Source organism: Stomoxys calcitrans, chromosome 2 (assembly GCF_963082655.1).
Source record: "Stomoxys calcitrans chromosome 2, idStoCalc2.1, whole genome shotgun sequence".
NCBI classification, from domain to species: domain Eukaryota; kingdom Metazoa; phylum Arthropoda; class Insecta; order Diptera; family Muscidae; genus Stomoxys; species Stomoxys calcitrans.
The window spans coordinates 238,790,137-238,807,282 of NC_081553.1; the positions used below are offsets into that span (position 1 = coordinate 238,790,137).

The 17,146-nt window shown below is 36.4% G+C and overlaps 1 protein-coding gene across 1 annotated transcript in view; it reads right to left on the reverse strand.

The window, feature by feature from the left end:
• LOC106087999 (ABC transporter G family member 20) overlaps nucleotides 1–17,146 on the reverse strand; it is a 128,650-nt gene that overhangs the window by 40,423 nt on the left and 71,081 nt on the right. The window contains exons 3-5 of the mRNA XM_013253278.2: nucleotides 4,877–5,036; nucleotides 3,258–3,520; nucleotides 2,987–3,080 (exon numbers count right to left, since the gene is read on the reverse strand). Coding sequence (XP_013108732.1) covers nucleotides 2,987–3,080; nucleotides 3,258–3,520; nucleotides 4,877–5,036 — 517 coding nt within the window. The remainder of the gene's footprint in view (nucleotides 1–2,986; nucleotides 3,081–3,257; nucleotides 3,521–4,876; nucleotides 5,037–17,146) is intronic.

The window sequence follows — 17,146 nt, forward strand, 5'->3', positions numbered from 1 at the left end:
ACTTTTTTTTTTCTTCTATAAAGAGCTACTGTCGTTTTTATATGTTGAAGAAGACTCAATATGTTAATGCCGTCTCAAAATTCAACCATTTTTAAACAAAAATTTTATTTTTCCTCAAATTTCTCAAACTGCAAACTGCCGAAGTTTTCTACAGTTTGCTAAAAAGGTTCGTTTTTGCCATTGTTTTGATCATTTTGAACGCTTTTTATGACATATTTGTAAATTTTTTATTTTTTTTTTCTAAACCGTATAACTTGACTGAAGAATCGGATTTCACAACATGAAACAGCAAAGTTATTGTAAATTTTTCAAGCTATCTGTATATAAGTTAAAAATCGCTTCACAAATCACTTTGCAATTCACAAAATACGAGGTCACCCTAGAAGATTTTAAGACACCTTCGGAGGAATTTTTCAACTGAGGATAGCAAATAAAATTAGGGTGAGTACGTTACACCTTTTTATACATGTTTTATTCACATTTAGAATGGAATTCAGAGGACTATCGCAAAACAAGTGTGCGGAAAAATTCCGAATTTAAATTGTATATTTGGAGTAAAATCGAAAAAAAATAAAAATTAATATTAATTTTTTTTTAGAAAAATTACTTTTAACTTTGAGGAGCTTTAAAACAGGAATAAATTGAGATATTATCATGATTTTTGGAAAACACCACCACCAACATTTACTATAAGAAGTTTTGTGTACATATCTCTATCTGTTCAAAAGTAACACAATTATTTCCAAGTTTTGGAGATTTGATACAGTTTTATCAGAAGGGGCCGGTAGTTGTAACCGAATATGGCCCCATCAGACCATAAACGGCATCGAATTTAACAAAACTCGCTGTTTTTATGAGCCCGATGTTGATTAGTTTATACGGCAACTATACCTAAACTTATTCCGTCTGGACCATATTCGGCTCGGATGTTGAAGAGTATCATGCAACTCACTGTTCAAAACTTGAGTGAAATCGGGGCTTTTATGAACCCGATGTACATAACGTAGCTATCACATAAATCCATTTTTGTTTCACCACCTAGTGAACACAAAAGTCGCATGTAAAATAATCCGATTTTCACAAAATTTGAAGCGGTTTAAATAAATATTTGTCAAAAATCTATTTTCGGTTGTGTTTCGAAAAAAAAAATTGCCGTAAAAAACAGGTTTCAAATAAACCCAACAATGGATTGAAAGCAAGAGGCAAAAGGTTTTTGTCGCATTGCACACCAGTGATGTGATGCTATTGTTGTTGTGCTGATTATCAGCAGTAAGCAACGGAAAATGATGCTGCTGCACTACTCATACATACATTAGACAAACCGAGATACAAAGGATTTAGCAGTAAATGCAGCAAAGTCCAAAAAGTAAAAATAAATGTGGCACGAGAAGATTTAAGGAGGTTTCATGATTGCGATTTTGACCAGTTGGAAAATGAAAATGTGTGTATCTCTCTTTACATTCCATATTATTTTATGTGTCTTGTGTAATTTCATAAACAACAACTCTGAAAGCCGTGACATCGTGTGCAACGTACAAAAAATTTAATATGACAAATGCATTTTGAAATAAAAGTGGAAATTTTTCGATTAAATCGAGCTTTTATTTCATCGAACATACATGTAGACACATGTGCACAGAAAAAGAACAATAGATGTGAGAATCATGCCGACTAGAGTGCGTTCTATTCGTATTTGACTTACATAAGACAAGTCTTATGAATACAGAAGTGACAGCTCACATGACAAGTCGTAATTGCACCTTAAAACAGCAGACTTATGATTGCTGAAACAGCAATAAGGTCTGCTTTCCCATTTTCAGCAAATAAAAACAGAAACAAAAATTTCGTTAATTTGAGTATCAAATTTCATTGAGTGTCTATGAAAGAATTATCTCTAAATATGGGTGTCCTAATTGGATTTTCAAATGGAAGGATCGTTTTGAAAATTAGAAAACTAGAAATCTACACCAGGGAGAATAGGGATACAAAGAAACACAAATTGAGAAAATTACTCAATTGACAACATTTAGTCACATTTTCTGTGAAGATTCCTGATGTTTTGACTTTTAAATTAGTTTTGTAAAATTTCTCCTCATTTTCTTTTTGAATTCCACAACAATTTTTTTGTGTATTCCATTTTGTGGACCTAAAAGTGTTTGTTCTGAAATCTCCTTTCAACATCCCAAATAAATCTGTTAAGACGCAGTTGTTTGTGGCATGTTTAGAATTCCGTCGAGTTTTACCGCAGTCACAACTTTTTAAAAAGAATTCCAGTTTGGGTTTTGTTTCTGCAATCCGGTTTGTAATCCAATATATATTTTATATCTCGTGCCACCGAATTGAAAATTATTGTCGTGCTAAAAATTAATTGGAAAGCCGACTAAGTCATGGAAGACAGAAAAAATTCTTGTTTTTTGACCATACATATGTAGAATCCACTTCCGGGAATGTCTTTCCGCCTAACTATGACATTAATAAATTCGCTTCCTAACTTTCCACTCCCCAACGCATTGCATTGCTTACATAGGGGACATCCCTCTACGTGTTGGTTCAAATAAAAAAAAAAAAAACTTAATCGATTACATATATGCTATAACCAATTTATGGGTATTGCCAAATTTTTCTCAATCACATTTTCGTGTGTTCTATCTCATCCCATTAGCATAGGCTATAATTGGCTCCCTTTTGTATCACAAGCGCTCCTATGCTAAGTTTTCTCACTGCCTTCTTTTTCGATTTGGGATGTGACTAGAATCCACGAATCCTTTAATTGCATCTACCACTGACAAGTCCACATAGGTTGCCATCGGCTTCCGGCCTGTTGCCACCACAATTGTGGGGAATGTTTTGCTTTTAACGTTTGCCTCCTTTTCTGGGAATACCTTGTACTTTATACACGATTACGTTTGGGTACCATTGTTGTGTCACCTGGGAAATTTTCCACTGTGCGACGTGGCACAGTGAAGGTTTAACCGGATTTACTTACCGCATGCGCCTGAGCACACTCGTCGATGTAATGTGTTGTAATTATCACAGTTGTGTTGCCATTCTTGGTTATGTCCACCAGGTGATTCCAGATGCTGCAACGACAAGAAGAAACAGAGGACGCACAAAGTGTTTGCGTGTTAATGAAGGAGTTTACGACAAGTGTTTAATTGTGATAAGCCATTAGCTTTGAGTGATTTGTCGCATTCAGTTGGTTAGGTGGCGATGTGCATTAGACGAACGCTTGTTAGCGATGTGCTTGGTCAACTTACCTCTGTCGCAAAACGGGATCCACACCGGCAGTCGGCTCGTCCAGTATTAGAAGTTCCGGTTCCTGTAACAGTGCCACAGCCAAGCTGACGCGCCTCTGTTGGCCGCCACTTAAATTCTTAACGAATTTAGAGCCGTTCGGCAAGTTTAACAACTTCAACAGGAACTCGGTCCTATCTTCAATATCGCCAGCAGTCATGTCCGCAATTAAACCGAAGTATTTGAGAGTTTCCCTCATCGTGAATTCGCCATAAAGAGCCACCTCCTAGTTTTGGCGTTAGACACCAACAAAGAAAGGGAACACATAAAAGAAAAACATTAACGTGAAAGACCACACCATAAAATTTAATACCGTCGTCGTTTTGCTCATCTCCTTCCCTGGTACTGTCCACACTCAGCATTCGCTCGCTTGCACTGAGTGAAGGAAGAGTGCAGACAATGCCATAAATTTTATTTAAATGCATCTCTATTAGTAGAGGTCATAAAATATCTTTGCACAAAAAGTGCAAAGCAGCCAACGGCATGCAGTTGACCCTCATCAGTAGGTAGTGAGAGCAACGAGAACTACACACCTGTTTCTAAGAAGCGAATTTTCAAGTTGCTCCTTGGCTTTTATTATCGAAAAGTTGTGATGGACTGGCTCCCTTTGATGTCAAGCCTTTAACAAGAATGGCTGTTATACACAAATTTTAAAGTGTTAGGGCTTACATGGGAGACCCAAAAGCGGCCTATTTCTTAAATACTTGTATATGCTTATCTGAAAAGAGCTAGGTGGCCAGCAGTGACAAAACTCTTTAAATATCCTCATAAAAAAGTAACGAATAACATTTTCCGGAGAAAATATCTCTTAAACTGTAAATGAGTGCAAATGCAAAATTGTCCATGAATATTCCATTAAAAATTATATTTGACTAAAATCAAATGGCAAACAGTTAGTCTACAGATCGAATCAGAAACATTCAACAATCTAAAAGCGAAGTCTACTCGTTCGTGTACATTTACAAACAAAATACAGAGAGCGATTTTCACGGGATAATGGCATTGATGCAAACCCTACACTCAAAGCAATCGGTTAGTCAAAGTTACAAAAGTGTTGGTGGCAAAAACAGAAAGATGGCCGAAAATGGGACTGCAGTAATTTTTGGCTAAATCGGCAAACACTTTCAGCTGAAAGTAGCCTAAAAATGTCAAATGCTTATATTGGAATTACCATAAATGGGTATCTTTTTATAGCAAATGATTTAATTATCGTTCAGAAGTTCAAAATTTCTAAAGGGTTTACTTCATTCCCTTCCATTACAATTTAAAATCACATTTTTTGCTGATATCACCAACTTATTTCTCTGGGTGTAATTAAGTTATACATATTGGTTCAAATTTATCCATAGCTTCAGCTTGCACAAGCCGAGTTTAATTCTAGATATATATGTGCTGCTGCCATCAACTTGTTCTCCTGACTTTCAGTTTTACCACTAAGCCAATGACAAAAGTATGTACATACGACGCCTCCGTTATAAATCATCCTAGCCAATAGTTATGTCTTATGATGAGCATGTTAAGATAGAATTGCCTAACGGCCCATGTTGTGATGTCTCTCACTTATTTTGAAGCGAAAACTTACCTGTGGCATATATCCGATGCGAGGACCTGGAACACCAGATCCCCTTGAGCCAGGCCTTCCTCCAAGCACCCATATTTCACCAGAGTTCAAGCGCCTTCGTCCGACTATACAGGCCAACAGAGTTGTCTTGCCACAGCCTGATGCCCCCAACAAACCATATCTGAAATAAGGAAATTAAAAACCGTTAACTGAATTGTCTCACTTTTTTTTGGTGAGAAGACATAATCAATTTTTCCAATCAAAGTTGTATTTAAATCTCATTGATAGTCAAATAACTTGTATGGCCTACAAAACTTCTGTGCTAAAGGAAATATTAGCTTTGTTCATTTGTTTAGAATGTCAAGAAGGAGAAGAACTAGAGCATTGTGAAAAAAAACTGATTGACTTAGAATCACTCTCCGTTAGATTCAGTTACGTGTACCATATCGCTGTACCATTTTGAGCTTCATTACAGTATTTTTTATGAAATAAAGATATTTAAATTAAAGTCCTAGTGTTGGCATCAAATCATAGCCCATTAACAGCCGATCAACAAAAAGTTTTATTCCAACACAGAAGAAAAGCTGGCCGAAAATTTAAGATTTTTCCTTATTTGTAGGATTTTAGCAATGAAACGAGCCAAAAAACCGAAACTTCAATATAAAGATGGTATCTTTAAATTTAATTTCCTAATAACTAACGGACACGACCATTCGTCTAAAATTTCGATCACTGATTGATTCTTATTTTACTATGTATACAGTTACCGATGACCGATTATTATTTTTTGAACAATTCTTTTTTGCTTTTAAACTAAGCATCTAAGGTACATTGTTGTCATCTCCCAAAGTCATTTCCTAACTTTCAACGATATTTCGACCTTCACTTAAGATTCTTGTTCTTAAAGTCCATTAACCTACCATTTAAAATAAAAAATCCCTAATATCAAAGAAAATATCTTTCACCAAAGTAAATGATTTCGTAAAAAAGTTGGAAAATTGATCATCTTTATATTAAGTTTGCTCATCTCTGGCTCGAATCTTAAAAATTAATTTGAAAATTGGATAATAAAAACTCAATTGTTCTGTACTCCTGTCAGTACAATGGAAAGGAATGGTGTAAGCATTGTTTTACTATCCATTTGAACATCTCTGCCGTAGTCCCTTAAGATTCAAGATGAAGGATTAAAATACGATAGTAATCGTAGTTTGGTGTTTTTTACCAGGGTAACCCCAAGTTCTTACATATAACATGACAGAGCGATTGCATTTTTATGAAAGGTGAGCGATCGAAAATTGGTAAACCAACATATCCGTAATTACTTACTGCACTCAGAGATAATGGGTTAATGGAATTAATTAAAAAACCTATTCCAATTAAGTAAATCAATTTTAATATAATTTGGTTAAATTTTGCATAAAAAAGGAAAAATTGCAAGTTTTAAATAAATTGTACACATCTTTAGTAAATGGCAAATAGTTTATAAGCTTGAATTTGGTAAGTAATTTTACTAAACCAAAATTCTATTGAACAACTAAAATATTCATTTGTTAGACAAATCATTTATTAGCTCCTGATAAAAGATGCGTTGTTTTGAGTCCAACCATCTGTAAAATCGTTTTTCTTCAAGCTAGATATACATTTGAAAAAAATTAGTTCCTAAAATTTCCTAAATGTAAATGGTTTGTAGAAGCACACGTTTCAACTTAAAATGTTGGTAAAAATGTACTTGGTTTGAACGATTTGTTAACTGAACTAAGCGAAACCACGAACTTAATAAGTATACCAAGATTTGCTTAATGTAGTTACAAAATTCCTTATTTAAATCGTTATATGCACCTAAAAATTATTATTTTATTTGTTATGCACATTTATTTAAATAAAATATTTAAAGCGATGCTTATTTTTCCTCAATATGTAATTTAGTATTTTTCACATACATTTTCAGCATTCATTCACATAAGTTCCCGATTAAGATCTTTAAAAAAAATCAAAAACTTGAAAGTTTCGTTTAAGCCTTGAAATTATGAAGGGGAATTGATATATATATAAATAAATAGAGATAGAGGATAAAAATACGTAAGGATTACAATTATTCTCAAAATTTCACAGAAAATGTCAAGCTTATAGATGTCATTCGTTATATTATTGGGTTGCCCAAAAAGTAATTGCGGATTTTTCATATAGTCGGCGTTGACAAATGTAATTGCATTCTTTCTTCTGTCAGTTATCGGCTGTTACTTTTAGCTTACTTTAGAAAAAAAGTTTAAAAAAAGTATATTTGATTAAAGTTCATTCTAAGTTTTATTAAAAATGCATTTACTTTCTTTTAAAAAATCCGCAATTACTTTTTGGAAACCCTATATATTTTATTGTTCTTCAAAACAAAACAGCTCTGTTAAAAAAATAAATAAGTACAATTTACACCAAAAAAAAAACCGAAATAAAAGAGAAATACAAATATTGCACATTAGGACTTACACAACCCTACAACGCTCATTGGGCCATAGTTACAAGACATATTAACCCAGTGTGTGTACAGCAAACAGCTGAGTACAATTTTTTCTTGCGAAGTGCACTATCTATCAATGAGTGCATTATAGTTAAAAACCAAAAAATTGTGATCGAAAAAGAAAAGAAGTCTCAATAAACGCCACCATTGCTACTCAAAATCAGAGTTGCATCAATCACTCAGCACTTTATTTTTTGTTGTTGGGCAACTGCTCCTATCACTGCTCCTACATGCTTGTGATACGTACTCAGATATGACTTTCTCCACTTGGTCCTTCAATCGGAGTTTTGGTCTTCCCCTTTTGCTTGTTCTATTATGGTCGCCTTCAAATGACTTCTTCGCTGGAGCTTCCATATACATTCTGACAACTTCACCTAGCCAAAGCAACCATTGTATTTTGATGCATTTAACTATGCCGTCGTCATACATCTTGTAGTTAATACGACGCCAATATTCTCCATTAAAGCAGACTATACATTTTAAGAAGGATTTTTCTCTGAAACACTCCCTCATCTGCTATCGTGCCATTTGTTTCGGTTACAGCGGTGTCATATGTTTCGGTTGCAGCGGTGCCGAGGTAGATAAAGTTCTGACTATTTCAAAGTTGTAGTTGGAAACTTTCTCCATTTTCTATTTCGGGTGTACAGAGCTTTATCTTCACTACCAGACCCACTTTTGTTGATTCTCTTTCGCTAATTTTAAAGACTGCAATTGCTTCTTCCGGTGGCCGACCTATGATATCGATGTCGTCGGCTTATCACACGAAAGGGTTAATCCTTGACTGAAATCGCGTTTGGAATTGAACTAATCGGGTAGGTTCTTTACTTTTTAAACTGAGGAGCGTGTATGAGCAAGCCTCATCCTGTAAATGTATATTTTCCTTTTGTAGCGCAGCAAGAAAGAAAATTACTCCACTTCATATATTTCTACTGGAGATTCGGAGCGATGTGTAGCGGAGCCGAGCAGGCCTATTTTTGTCGGAGCGGGAACGAAATTTTTTCAATCCAGAGCGGAGCGGGAGCGAATTGCTTTGCAATCTCAAAATCCACTCCGCTCTGACAAAATAAAAATCTTTAAAATATAAATTTTTTTTGGTTAACGAACTTGTCATTTTGGCGAATTAAAACAAACATCTAAAATTATTAAGTTAACATGAGATAACTTCAGAGTTGCCTTTCGTTAAATCGTTATCGGAAACATATAAGAGAACAGATTTGCACCAATTTGAAAAGGTTTCGTCTTAAAGTCAAAACAAGTAAGTACGAGCTGAGTGCGGTAGTGCCGAATCTTGTATACCATCCGCCATTGATGGTATTTGTCAAGTTCTTTTTATAGATAGAAACTAAAAAGGATCAAGCAACTCCTTGGATTTTTATACCCACCATCATAGGAAAGGAGCTATATTCATTTAGTGATTCCGTTTGCAAAAAATCGAAATACATATATTCGGGATCGTTGTTAAATTCTAAGGTGACTTAACGAAGTCTGTGTGTTTGTCCTTCAAAAATTGAGAAATTGAGTTAAAGTTTGGCACAGATTCGTAGTTTGTTTATACGCAGGTTAAGTTTATTATTCGATTTCGTCGAAATTTTAAAGCGCTAGTTGTATTAAGGCGGGGCCTTATCCAAACCGCAAATTGACCATATCGGGCCATAATTAGATATAAATTTGGAACATGGACTTGCACTAGTCCATCCGATATCCGACCCGCGTAGGGTCTTTATCAGGATATTTGGATAAAGCTGCCATATGGACCGATTTTCTACGAGTATTAAAAGTCAAACATACACCTGTTTTGTCGGCAAGTATTTAAATAAAAATAAACAATAACAATTAAAAATAGTGTGGACCTCAATCAAATTGAAACTGTGAGAAGCAGCGAATTCAGGAAACTTCTTAATATGGCTGTAACAGTTCTAATCCTGTACGAATTAACTACAATTTGTAAGATTTGTCTAAATCGAATGAGAATTTAATGCCAAACTACATGTTAATTATAATTTTTTTTAACGCCAATATGCAAATAAAGTGGTAGTGGTTGGTGTGTGTTGCTATCTTTGGCTTTCCTTTTCCATTTGCATCTCCGACCATTCAGCTCGTCTCGAAAGAGAAACAAACAAAAATTGTAAAATTTAATGATCTCGCTCTAACAGGCAAAAAACTTATAAAATTTAAAGTGATAATTGAAAAAAAAACAGTAAAAATTTAAAAAAGTTCATTTCAACCATTAGTTTTAAATGAGTTAAAATTTTCCTATGTAGATTCCTTGTAATATGCCCGAAATAATGAATTATTTATTGTGATTTGGTTAAAATTGACGCCAATAGATTATGCAAAATATTTGTACATATTAATTTACTCATAGTAGAAATTTTAAATATTTTATTCCAACAGTTAATTTCATACGAGCTCAAATTGTCGCACAGGATTGTTTATCTTATGTATAGAAATAAGAAAAAATTAATTTGATCAAGTTATCGTTAAACTAACCAGAAGTTCATAGATTTAATTATTTTATACAACAACCTAAACTAAAAAAGACATTTAGTTAATTTAAACTGAACCGTGGGTCACTTTTTTTAAATTTTGGGGTAACAGGGAAGCAGGAATATAGCTCCGCTTTGGAGATAATACGCATTTTCATGATGCGTCATCGGTCGAACATATCAGTTAATTTTAATCGATATTCTATAAGTATTGGCTATCGCCACAGTGCCTCGGCTGTATATTGGGCTCTATTCATTGGTTTACGATGATATAACGCAACAATGTGTTGTTCCATTTTAATTAACTTTTGTGGACACATTGATTTTGTTGCTGTTGGCTCTCGGTCACATCTAGGACTTTGACAATGATCTGATGCTCTGTGCGGGCCTGTTGGAGTTCCTCGAAGTGACCCCAGCCTTAGGCTGTGGTGTGTCTTTAATTGTGGTTTGTCTGCCCAAATGTTCTCAACTAGTTTGCAGTACTTGAAGTGCTTTGCATGCCTGTTTCCAGGGCATTATGGTTTGTTTAATGTCTAACCTCAGAACAAAGGAGAGAATCAACAAAACAACCACAACAATGAGCGCAAATGTTTCTGAGGACTTCTCCATCTGCGGCTGCCTTTGAAGGTTTTAATGTGCTTTGTCACAACGTTCGACAAAAGCCAAGAGCATGAAACACAAGTGTGGGTGTGTTTGTGTGCATTTCCCCATTGAAACTGGTCAGAATAGGATGGTGGACTACAGGCAGCTTCTCCTTGCATTTTGTAGTAATTAAATGTAAAGTTTGTACAAATCTGAAAATTATTTCATTTCAGTAGATATGCCCTTAGATTCGATTTGTCTCCCAGCATCAGAATTCAGGATTCCTTGATTTATTGTGACAAAACGTTTCCCAATACTAAGGAACAGCATGTAAAATGGTAAATGAGCACAGCCAATGCCAATTTAATATATCCTTGAGTTTTTATAAGCCAAGATAGAAAAACTTTAGGTCGACATGGAAGGTGCTGTGCTCTTTGATATCGCGCTGGAAACATTTAGAGGTGGACTTCTGCAAGGTGTGTGATGATGAGGTGGAGTTATAGACGGCAGGAAGAAGACACAGGATATTGGGGGAACACCTATTTTCGTGCTTGGATTCCCCTAGGCGCTTAGTCCTGTCGACCTTCTGGAATTTTGTTCGTTGTTTCCTTGATTACTTCTTGTATTGTTTATGCTGTTTCATTTCGTTTCTGCTTTATTTGTTCCCTCTTTGGAGCAATCCCTATACTCATTTTCTTGAATTCGAGTCCCATTTTGACCCAATTGTTTACCAACTTCTCCTTTTATGTGAGATTTGGGGTTGTACTTTTCCCCAGGTTTTAATTTTCATTTATTATTTTAACATATTCGAATTTTTGGGTTACCATTAGATTGCAAACAAAATTAGGCTCAAGTCGGTACACCCCTCTCCAAGATCTTGAGTATTAAGGTGAGAATTCGCACCATCGAATATAAAAAAATTAGGTACAGAGAAAAAATATCAGAAACATGTTTAAATTAAAAATTTTATTGAAAATAAAAATTTACAGAATGCAAAATTTAATAAATCAGTCAAATCTGTTTGCATTTGAAATAGATTTCAAAAGAAACATATTTAAATTTTTAACTTTTTCAAATAAAAAGCAGGTCGAAAACGCTTAGTTTGGCCGCGCCGAATTTTTGGAACCCCCCACTATGGATCCTACTAAAAATTTATACAAATGAACTCAGTTAATGGGCACGTGTGTGCTTTTCGTACAAAATTATTCCACGCCATACAACCATTATTCTTGATACATATCCTTTATTCGGGGTTTCAACTGGTTTTTCTTTATTTATAAATAATTTAACACTATCATGTTTATGGATTCTTTGAAATTTAAAAAGGTTGTCAATGCAAATTTGCCCCTGATGATAAGATACCTCATTTTATCGCCGAGTCCAAACGGCGTGCCGCAGTGCGGCACCTCTTTAGAGAGAAGCTTTTACATGGGAAGGAAAAACCACCGTTTATAATTTTTTTCTGATGTATTCGCAAGGATTCGAACCCAGGCCGTAGGCGGACATGCTAACCTCTGAGCTACGGTGACTTCCAAAAATAGATTGTGCGTATCCAAAAGGATATCAAATTCAAACTAATGTTGTAACATAATAACCACTTTACACTGATGTTTAAGTCCGGATTTATGGCTCACGTCAGCTGATTTTGTAAAGAGAAATCTTTTAACCATTTTACACGGTTATAATACAAACTTCAAATTTGACCAATTATAAGCAGATTTCACTTGGTTTTTAGTTTGATGCTATGAAAATGAATGGAAGGCTTCAAATTAAATTTTACATGTTGAAACCTTCCATTCATTTTCGAACAACTCCATTATTTCTTTGTATTATGATCTGCTGTATTCCTTGTGCTATTCAAACGAAATTCGCAAATGCAAATTCCTACCCTAAAACGTATATGGCCTAGGAATTCCTAATGTGTTTTCGTGTTCTAATGGTTTTTGATATTGGAAATACGAGCAATTTTCTACTAATGCCAAATTTTAAAAATTTTCACTTTCCGAGTTTACCATCGTACTCGGGCGAGATGCTCAACATACTGACTGCTCCCTAAAAAAGTGGTGATTGTTCAAATATTCACCCTATATCTCTAGTAAAAGCGACACGGAGGATAAGTGGTATAAGTATACCACATTAGTGTGGAGTAAAAACACCTCAATAGGGGTGTAGGGTATAATTGAAGCCATCCATTTTCAATCAAATCGAATTAGAATGTGCTATGTATCATCAAAGTAAAAAATTATGAAAGGACACAAGAGATTAACACATCAGACGAATCGTCTTTTCGTGTAACAAAGAGGCTTTGAAAGCTATCAAAACATTTTTCGCTTCAAAAATGTTAAAATCTTCGCGTAGTAGAGTCATTATTTACCCCATACAAAGTTCCTAATAGTTTTACTATAGAGGAAGTGACATTTAAATCATAAATTGGCAAATTCCTTGAGTCATAGAGGAAATTGGTATGGAAAAGTTTTAGAAGAAAGGATTACAAAAGCGTTTGCAAAGGCCCATCAATTGAGCCGATTTCTAAGAAAGTCTCAGTTATCAGAAGAGTCATAAGATAAAGATTTTGTAGAGATCGAATAACAAATGTCAATATTATTCAGTAATTGGACGAAAATGTATATGGGAGCTATATCTACCAACCAATCAACCAAAATTGGCACATAAAATAAAACTCATAAAATAAGACGTAGTGAAACATTTCAAGAACATCATATATATATATATATATATATATATATATATATATATATATATATATATATATATATATATATATATATATCTTTAAATTAGCGGTACCGTTCTTAACCTTGATACCGTTCTTAACTTAACCTGCCTTTGAACAAACGAGCAGGCATACGGAGATCACTAAAATGTCTTTTTGCCATAATGGCCATAGGACATACACAATGATGTATTTAGCTACAGTACTAAAGCATGAGCAATGAGAAATTAGTTTGCGAGTAGTAAAAAAATGTATATTTGTTGTTGTTAAATAGTCTGTTTGAGTGTTACGTTGTACTATCAAATGGTTTAAAGTAGACGTCCTTAAAGAAATGTCAAAAAATTCGAAAGATCTCTGATTTGACTGATTTGCAATAGCCTTACCCTATTCAAACAGAGTTGTTTGTTAATTCACAAATTATGCACTACGTAAGCAATTCTAGCAGCTTCAAATATTATAAAGCGATTACGTACCTGCTTAACGTCTAGGGAAATCTTGTATGAGTTCGATTTTGCCTACAAGTAAATGAGCACAAGTAACCTCTGCACAGAACACAATGTGAACATCAAAGATTCTGTGCCTACTTATTTAAGGACTCTGAATGAGGACAGAATAACTAACTCCCAGTGTCTAAGATTATAGGACACTTCCTCTACTTCTCGCGCTTGTCCTTTCACTTCATTCCACCATGTTCATGATTCGCACATGGCCCACTGAACCTGTGGCACATCTCCTTTAGTTAACTTTGAGCTGAAAGTCAATTTTTGTTCTTCTTTCTTTAAGTAAACATGAGCTGAGTGGATTGGATCCTCTTACAAATCGGGAGCGAAGAACATTACACTACCTCCCCTCGCCCCCACACACCTCATGCCGCACACAGCACATGGCATGGAGAAGCAGTCAGTCGATAGATGCTGCATGGGAAGGGGAGTATTTGAAACAAAATCTTTTTGCAGAACATTTTGAAGTGCACTGATTCCATTGAATAGCTAGCTGGCAAAACCACTGGCTCCCCTTCAAATAGAGACCTATGTCGGCCATGATACGTGCTGTCTTGGAAACAGGCAAAGATTCGCCGTTTCGCCCCACAGGGAATACCACGTTCATCGGCAATGGGGAAATGCGAAAACAGGAATTCGAAGTTAGTTCTGATGTTGAGCTTAGTTATGCGCCTTTGTAGTTAATCGCTGTTGACTGGCGGATAGCTCGTGGCATCCACGGTGTGGCCGATGGAGTGTGGCAAGCTGAGAAATCCATAATTAAAAATAAGTTTGTGCTTTTCAACGGAAATGAGCTGAGTCAGCAATTATACAAAAGGCATCATGGTGAGAACGTCATTGTTGCAACATGAGCAGCCCTGGAGCTCCAGCTATAGAGTGGGTGTTTCGGTGCTTGGTTAACAATGGCCCTTGTTTGGCCGGTTTGGCTGTCCTTCGTGATGACTTCAACAGTGGTAGTGGTGGCAAAGTTTGCCGTTGTCCAGTAATTACGCTGCAATAACTTCCTAAAAGTGTTTGCTACCCCGCCGGGAAACAAACGCGACCAAGGGCCACCAACATCAACCCAACCCCCATCCGACTCGCAACACAATGGCCAACTGATTGCTTACGAACTTCTCCTAATTAACGCTAACATTCACAGCTTACCTGCCAACGTAGCATTTCCCTTTGGCTCCGACCTAGGGGAGTGGAGGGGCGGTGGGCACCCCAGCCAATGGCTTGGAATTAATTGAACAAATTGGTATGGTTTATTAATTTAAATGGATTGTAGTCTCACTCAATTAGTTTACAAAAGAGGAAACGTTGGAGTGCAAGCCGTCGCTGCCGCACATGCTTTCAGCTGTTCAGCATTGTTCTGCACGGCACTGTTCTGTGGCTAACGGATGACTAACTACATTTCCGTATTGTATTGAGGCTACAAACCGAATTGGCTATAAAATCAAATAAAAATAATGTTCTGTCATCCTAGTCATAATGAGGATGTACCACACACTAAATGCTTAATGACTGCGATGGGTCTTGGTCTGCGTCTGGGTCTAGCTCTGCCGCCACTTCTGTTTGCTGGGGCATTGTCATTATCACCACTGTTGCTGGTGATAATGATGATGAGGCAAATCCTGCGAGACACAGATTTAGATTTTTATCGAACTTTAACTGACTGCCTGTCTGCCTGCCCGCCCGCCTGAATAGAAGACCGGACTTGTTAGGATCTGCCTATGTAATGGCGGAAATTAAATTCTTTACGGCAAATGATTAACCAATAATTACGCAAACACCAAGCAGGCCCAAACATTATTAGCTGTCCAAGTCAAGGAGCCCCCTCTGCCGTTTGCCATCCCTCCACCGACCACTTGTACAGGCCCTCTTTGTCGGTCTTTAATGTTATTGTTAAAAGGAAACGAACAGAACAGAACAGAGCAGCCCAAAAGAAGAGCCTGTGCATACAAATTTAATTATGCTTAGACAAATAGCAAAAGGGAATAAGCCAACAAACAGTGCAATCAAAAGGGAAACGAGGACCGACGACCACCACTCCGGCCGACTGGGCGCAAAAGAGCCGCACAGCTTAAGAACTGAAGAGCTCACAGTAAATAGCTGGCAAGGCCCACAACAAAGTAAAGCGATGGCGTTTAATGAAAACATAAAGAGCAAAAGTTGTTTAAGGACCCCTCAGCCATGCTTCAGACTAGCTTTTTTTGGTTTTGTTTATGCTTTTGTGCTCTTCCCATACCCCGTACTACAATGGCACATTCAATCTCAGCCACCAACGTCTGCCGCAATCTACAATCTGGGGCCCATCCAATGGTCCAGCCCACAGACCCTCCGTTTGTCCATTCATTCCTTTCTCATTTACTCATATTATTGCATGCTTATGACAGCCTGTATGTGTGCTCGGGACAAATAGCTGGACATGGAGAGCCATAACATCGACCGCCAACAACTCAAAGGGATTCCCTACCACTCCCACTCCCATTCCCATGGCGTGGCAGTGCTTGGTGTAGTTGGAGGTGGTGGTGGTGGTAGCGATGGTGGTAGTTGTGGGGGCATTGAAGGACGAATTTGTTACTTGGCATGGCATTTCACAGATCAGATGATAAGATAAAATAGACAACTGTTGGGCGACGAGTGGCTAATGGTTGACATAAAAGATGCTGCGTCTCCGGGTGTGCCTGGGTGGCTGTATTTGAATGACAAACCACAGACCAGCAGCTCTAAGACATAGCTTTTCAGATGTATTGCTGTTGCTATTGCTGGCAAAAGTTTTGCGAATTTTGCATTTGTGAACAGATTTTCCGTCAAAATAAGCCAAATTCCCAAAGCGACTGCAAGTTTTGTTCTGACATTTAGAGAAAACTTTTACATTCGGATTCCTTTTCATATTACAAAATTGAATGAGGATTTCATTTGGTTTTATAGATTTCCCTATTATCAAAAGTGTATTTCATTATTTATATATAACCACCAACGCAAGATAAAGAAATTGAGCATAAACTTCGCACCATAGGCAGGCTAAGTGCGAAGATGGTCTGTATGGGACTATTTCTCGATGTAGACACCCATACAGATCGATTACCCGACTAAATGTCTTGAGTTCGTAAAAAACGTTCACTCATAGAAAAAGATTGTTGAAAATAGCAAACACTGTCTGCTGAATATTAATAGTTAATTTTGCTGCTATTGTAGCAGTAGTTTTGCTATAACAGCAGTGGTTCCGCAATTTCGGCGTAGCAGGCTTACTGCTGAAAAGTCTGTTGTTAGCTGAAAATTACTGCTGCTCATTTATGAAGGATATGTTACATGAACAAATAAAATACAAATGGTAATGTGTGTCTAAGTGGATGTTTATAATCACCACAGAATGTATACTTCCATAATATTTTTTCTTTAAATTTGGATACAAAAGGCCATGCCAGTCGTGTACACATTAGTAGAGCAATAACAAAAATGCGAGCTAGCTCAGCCCCATTTCGAAATGTA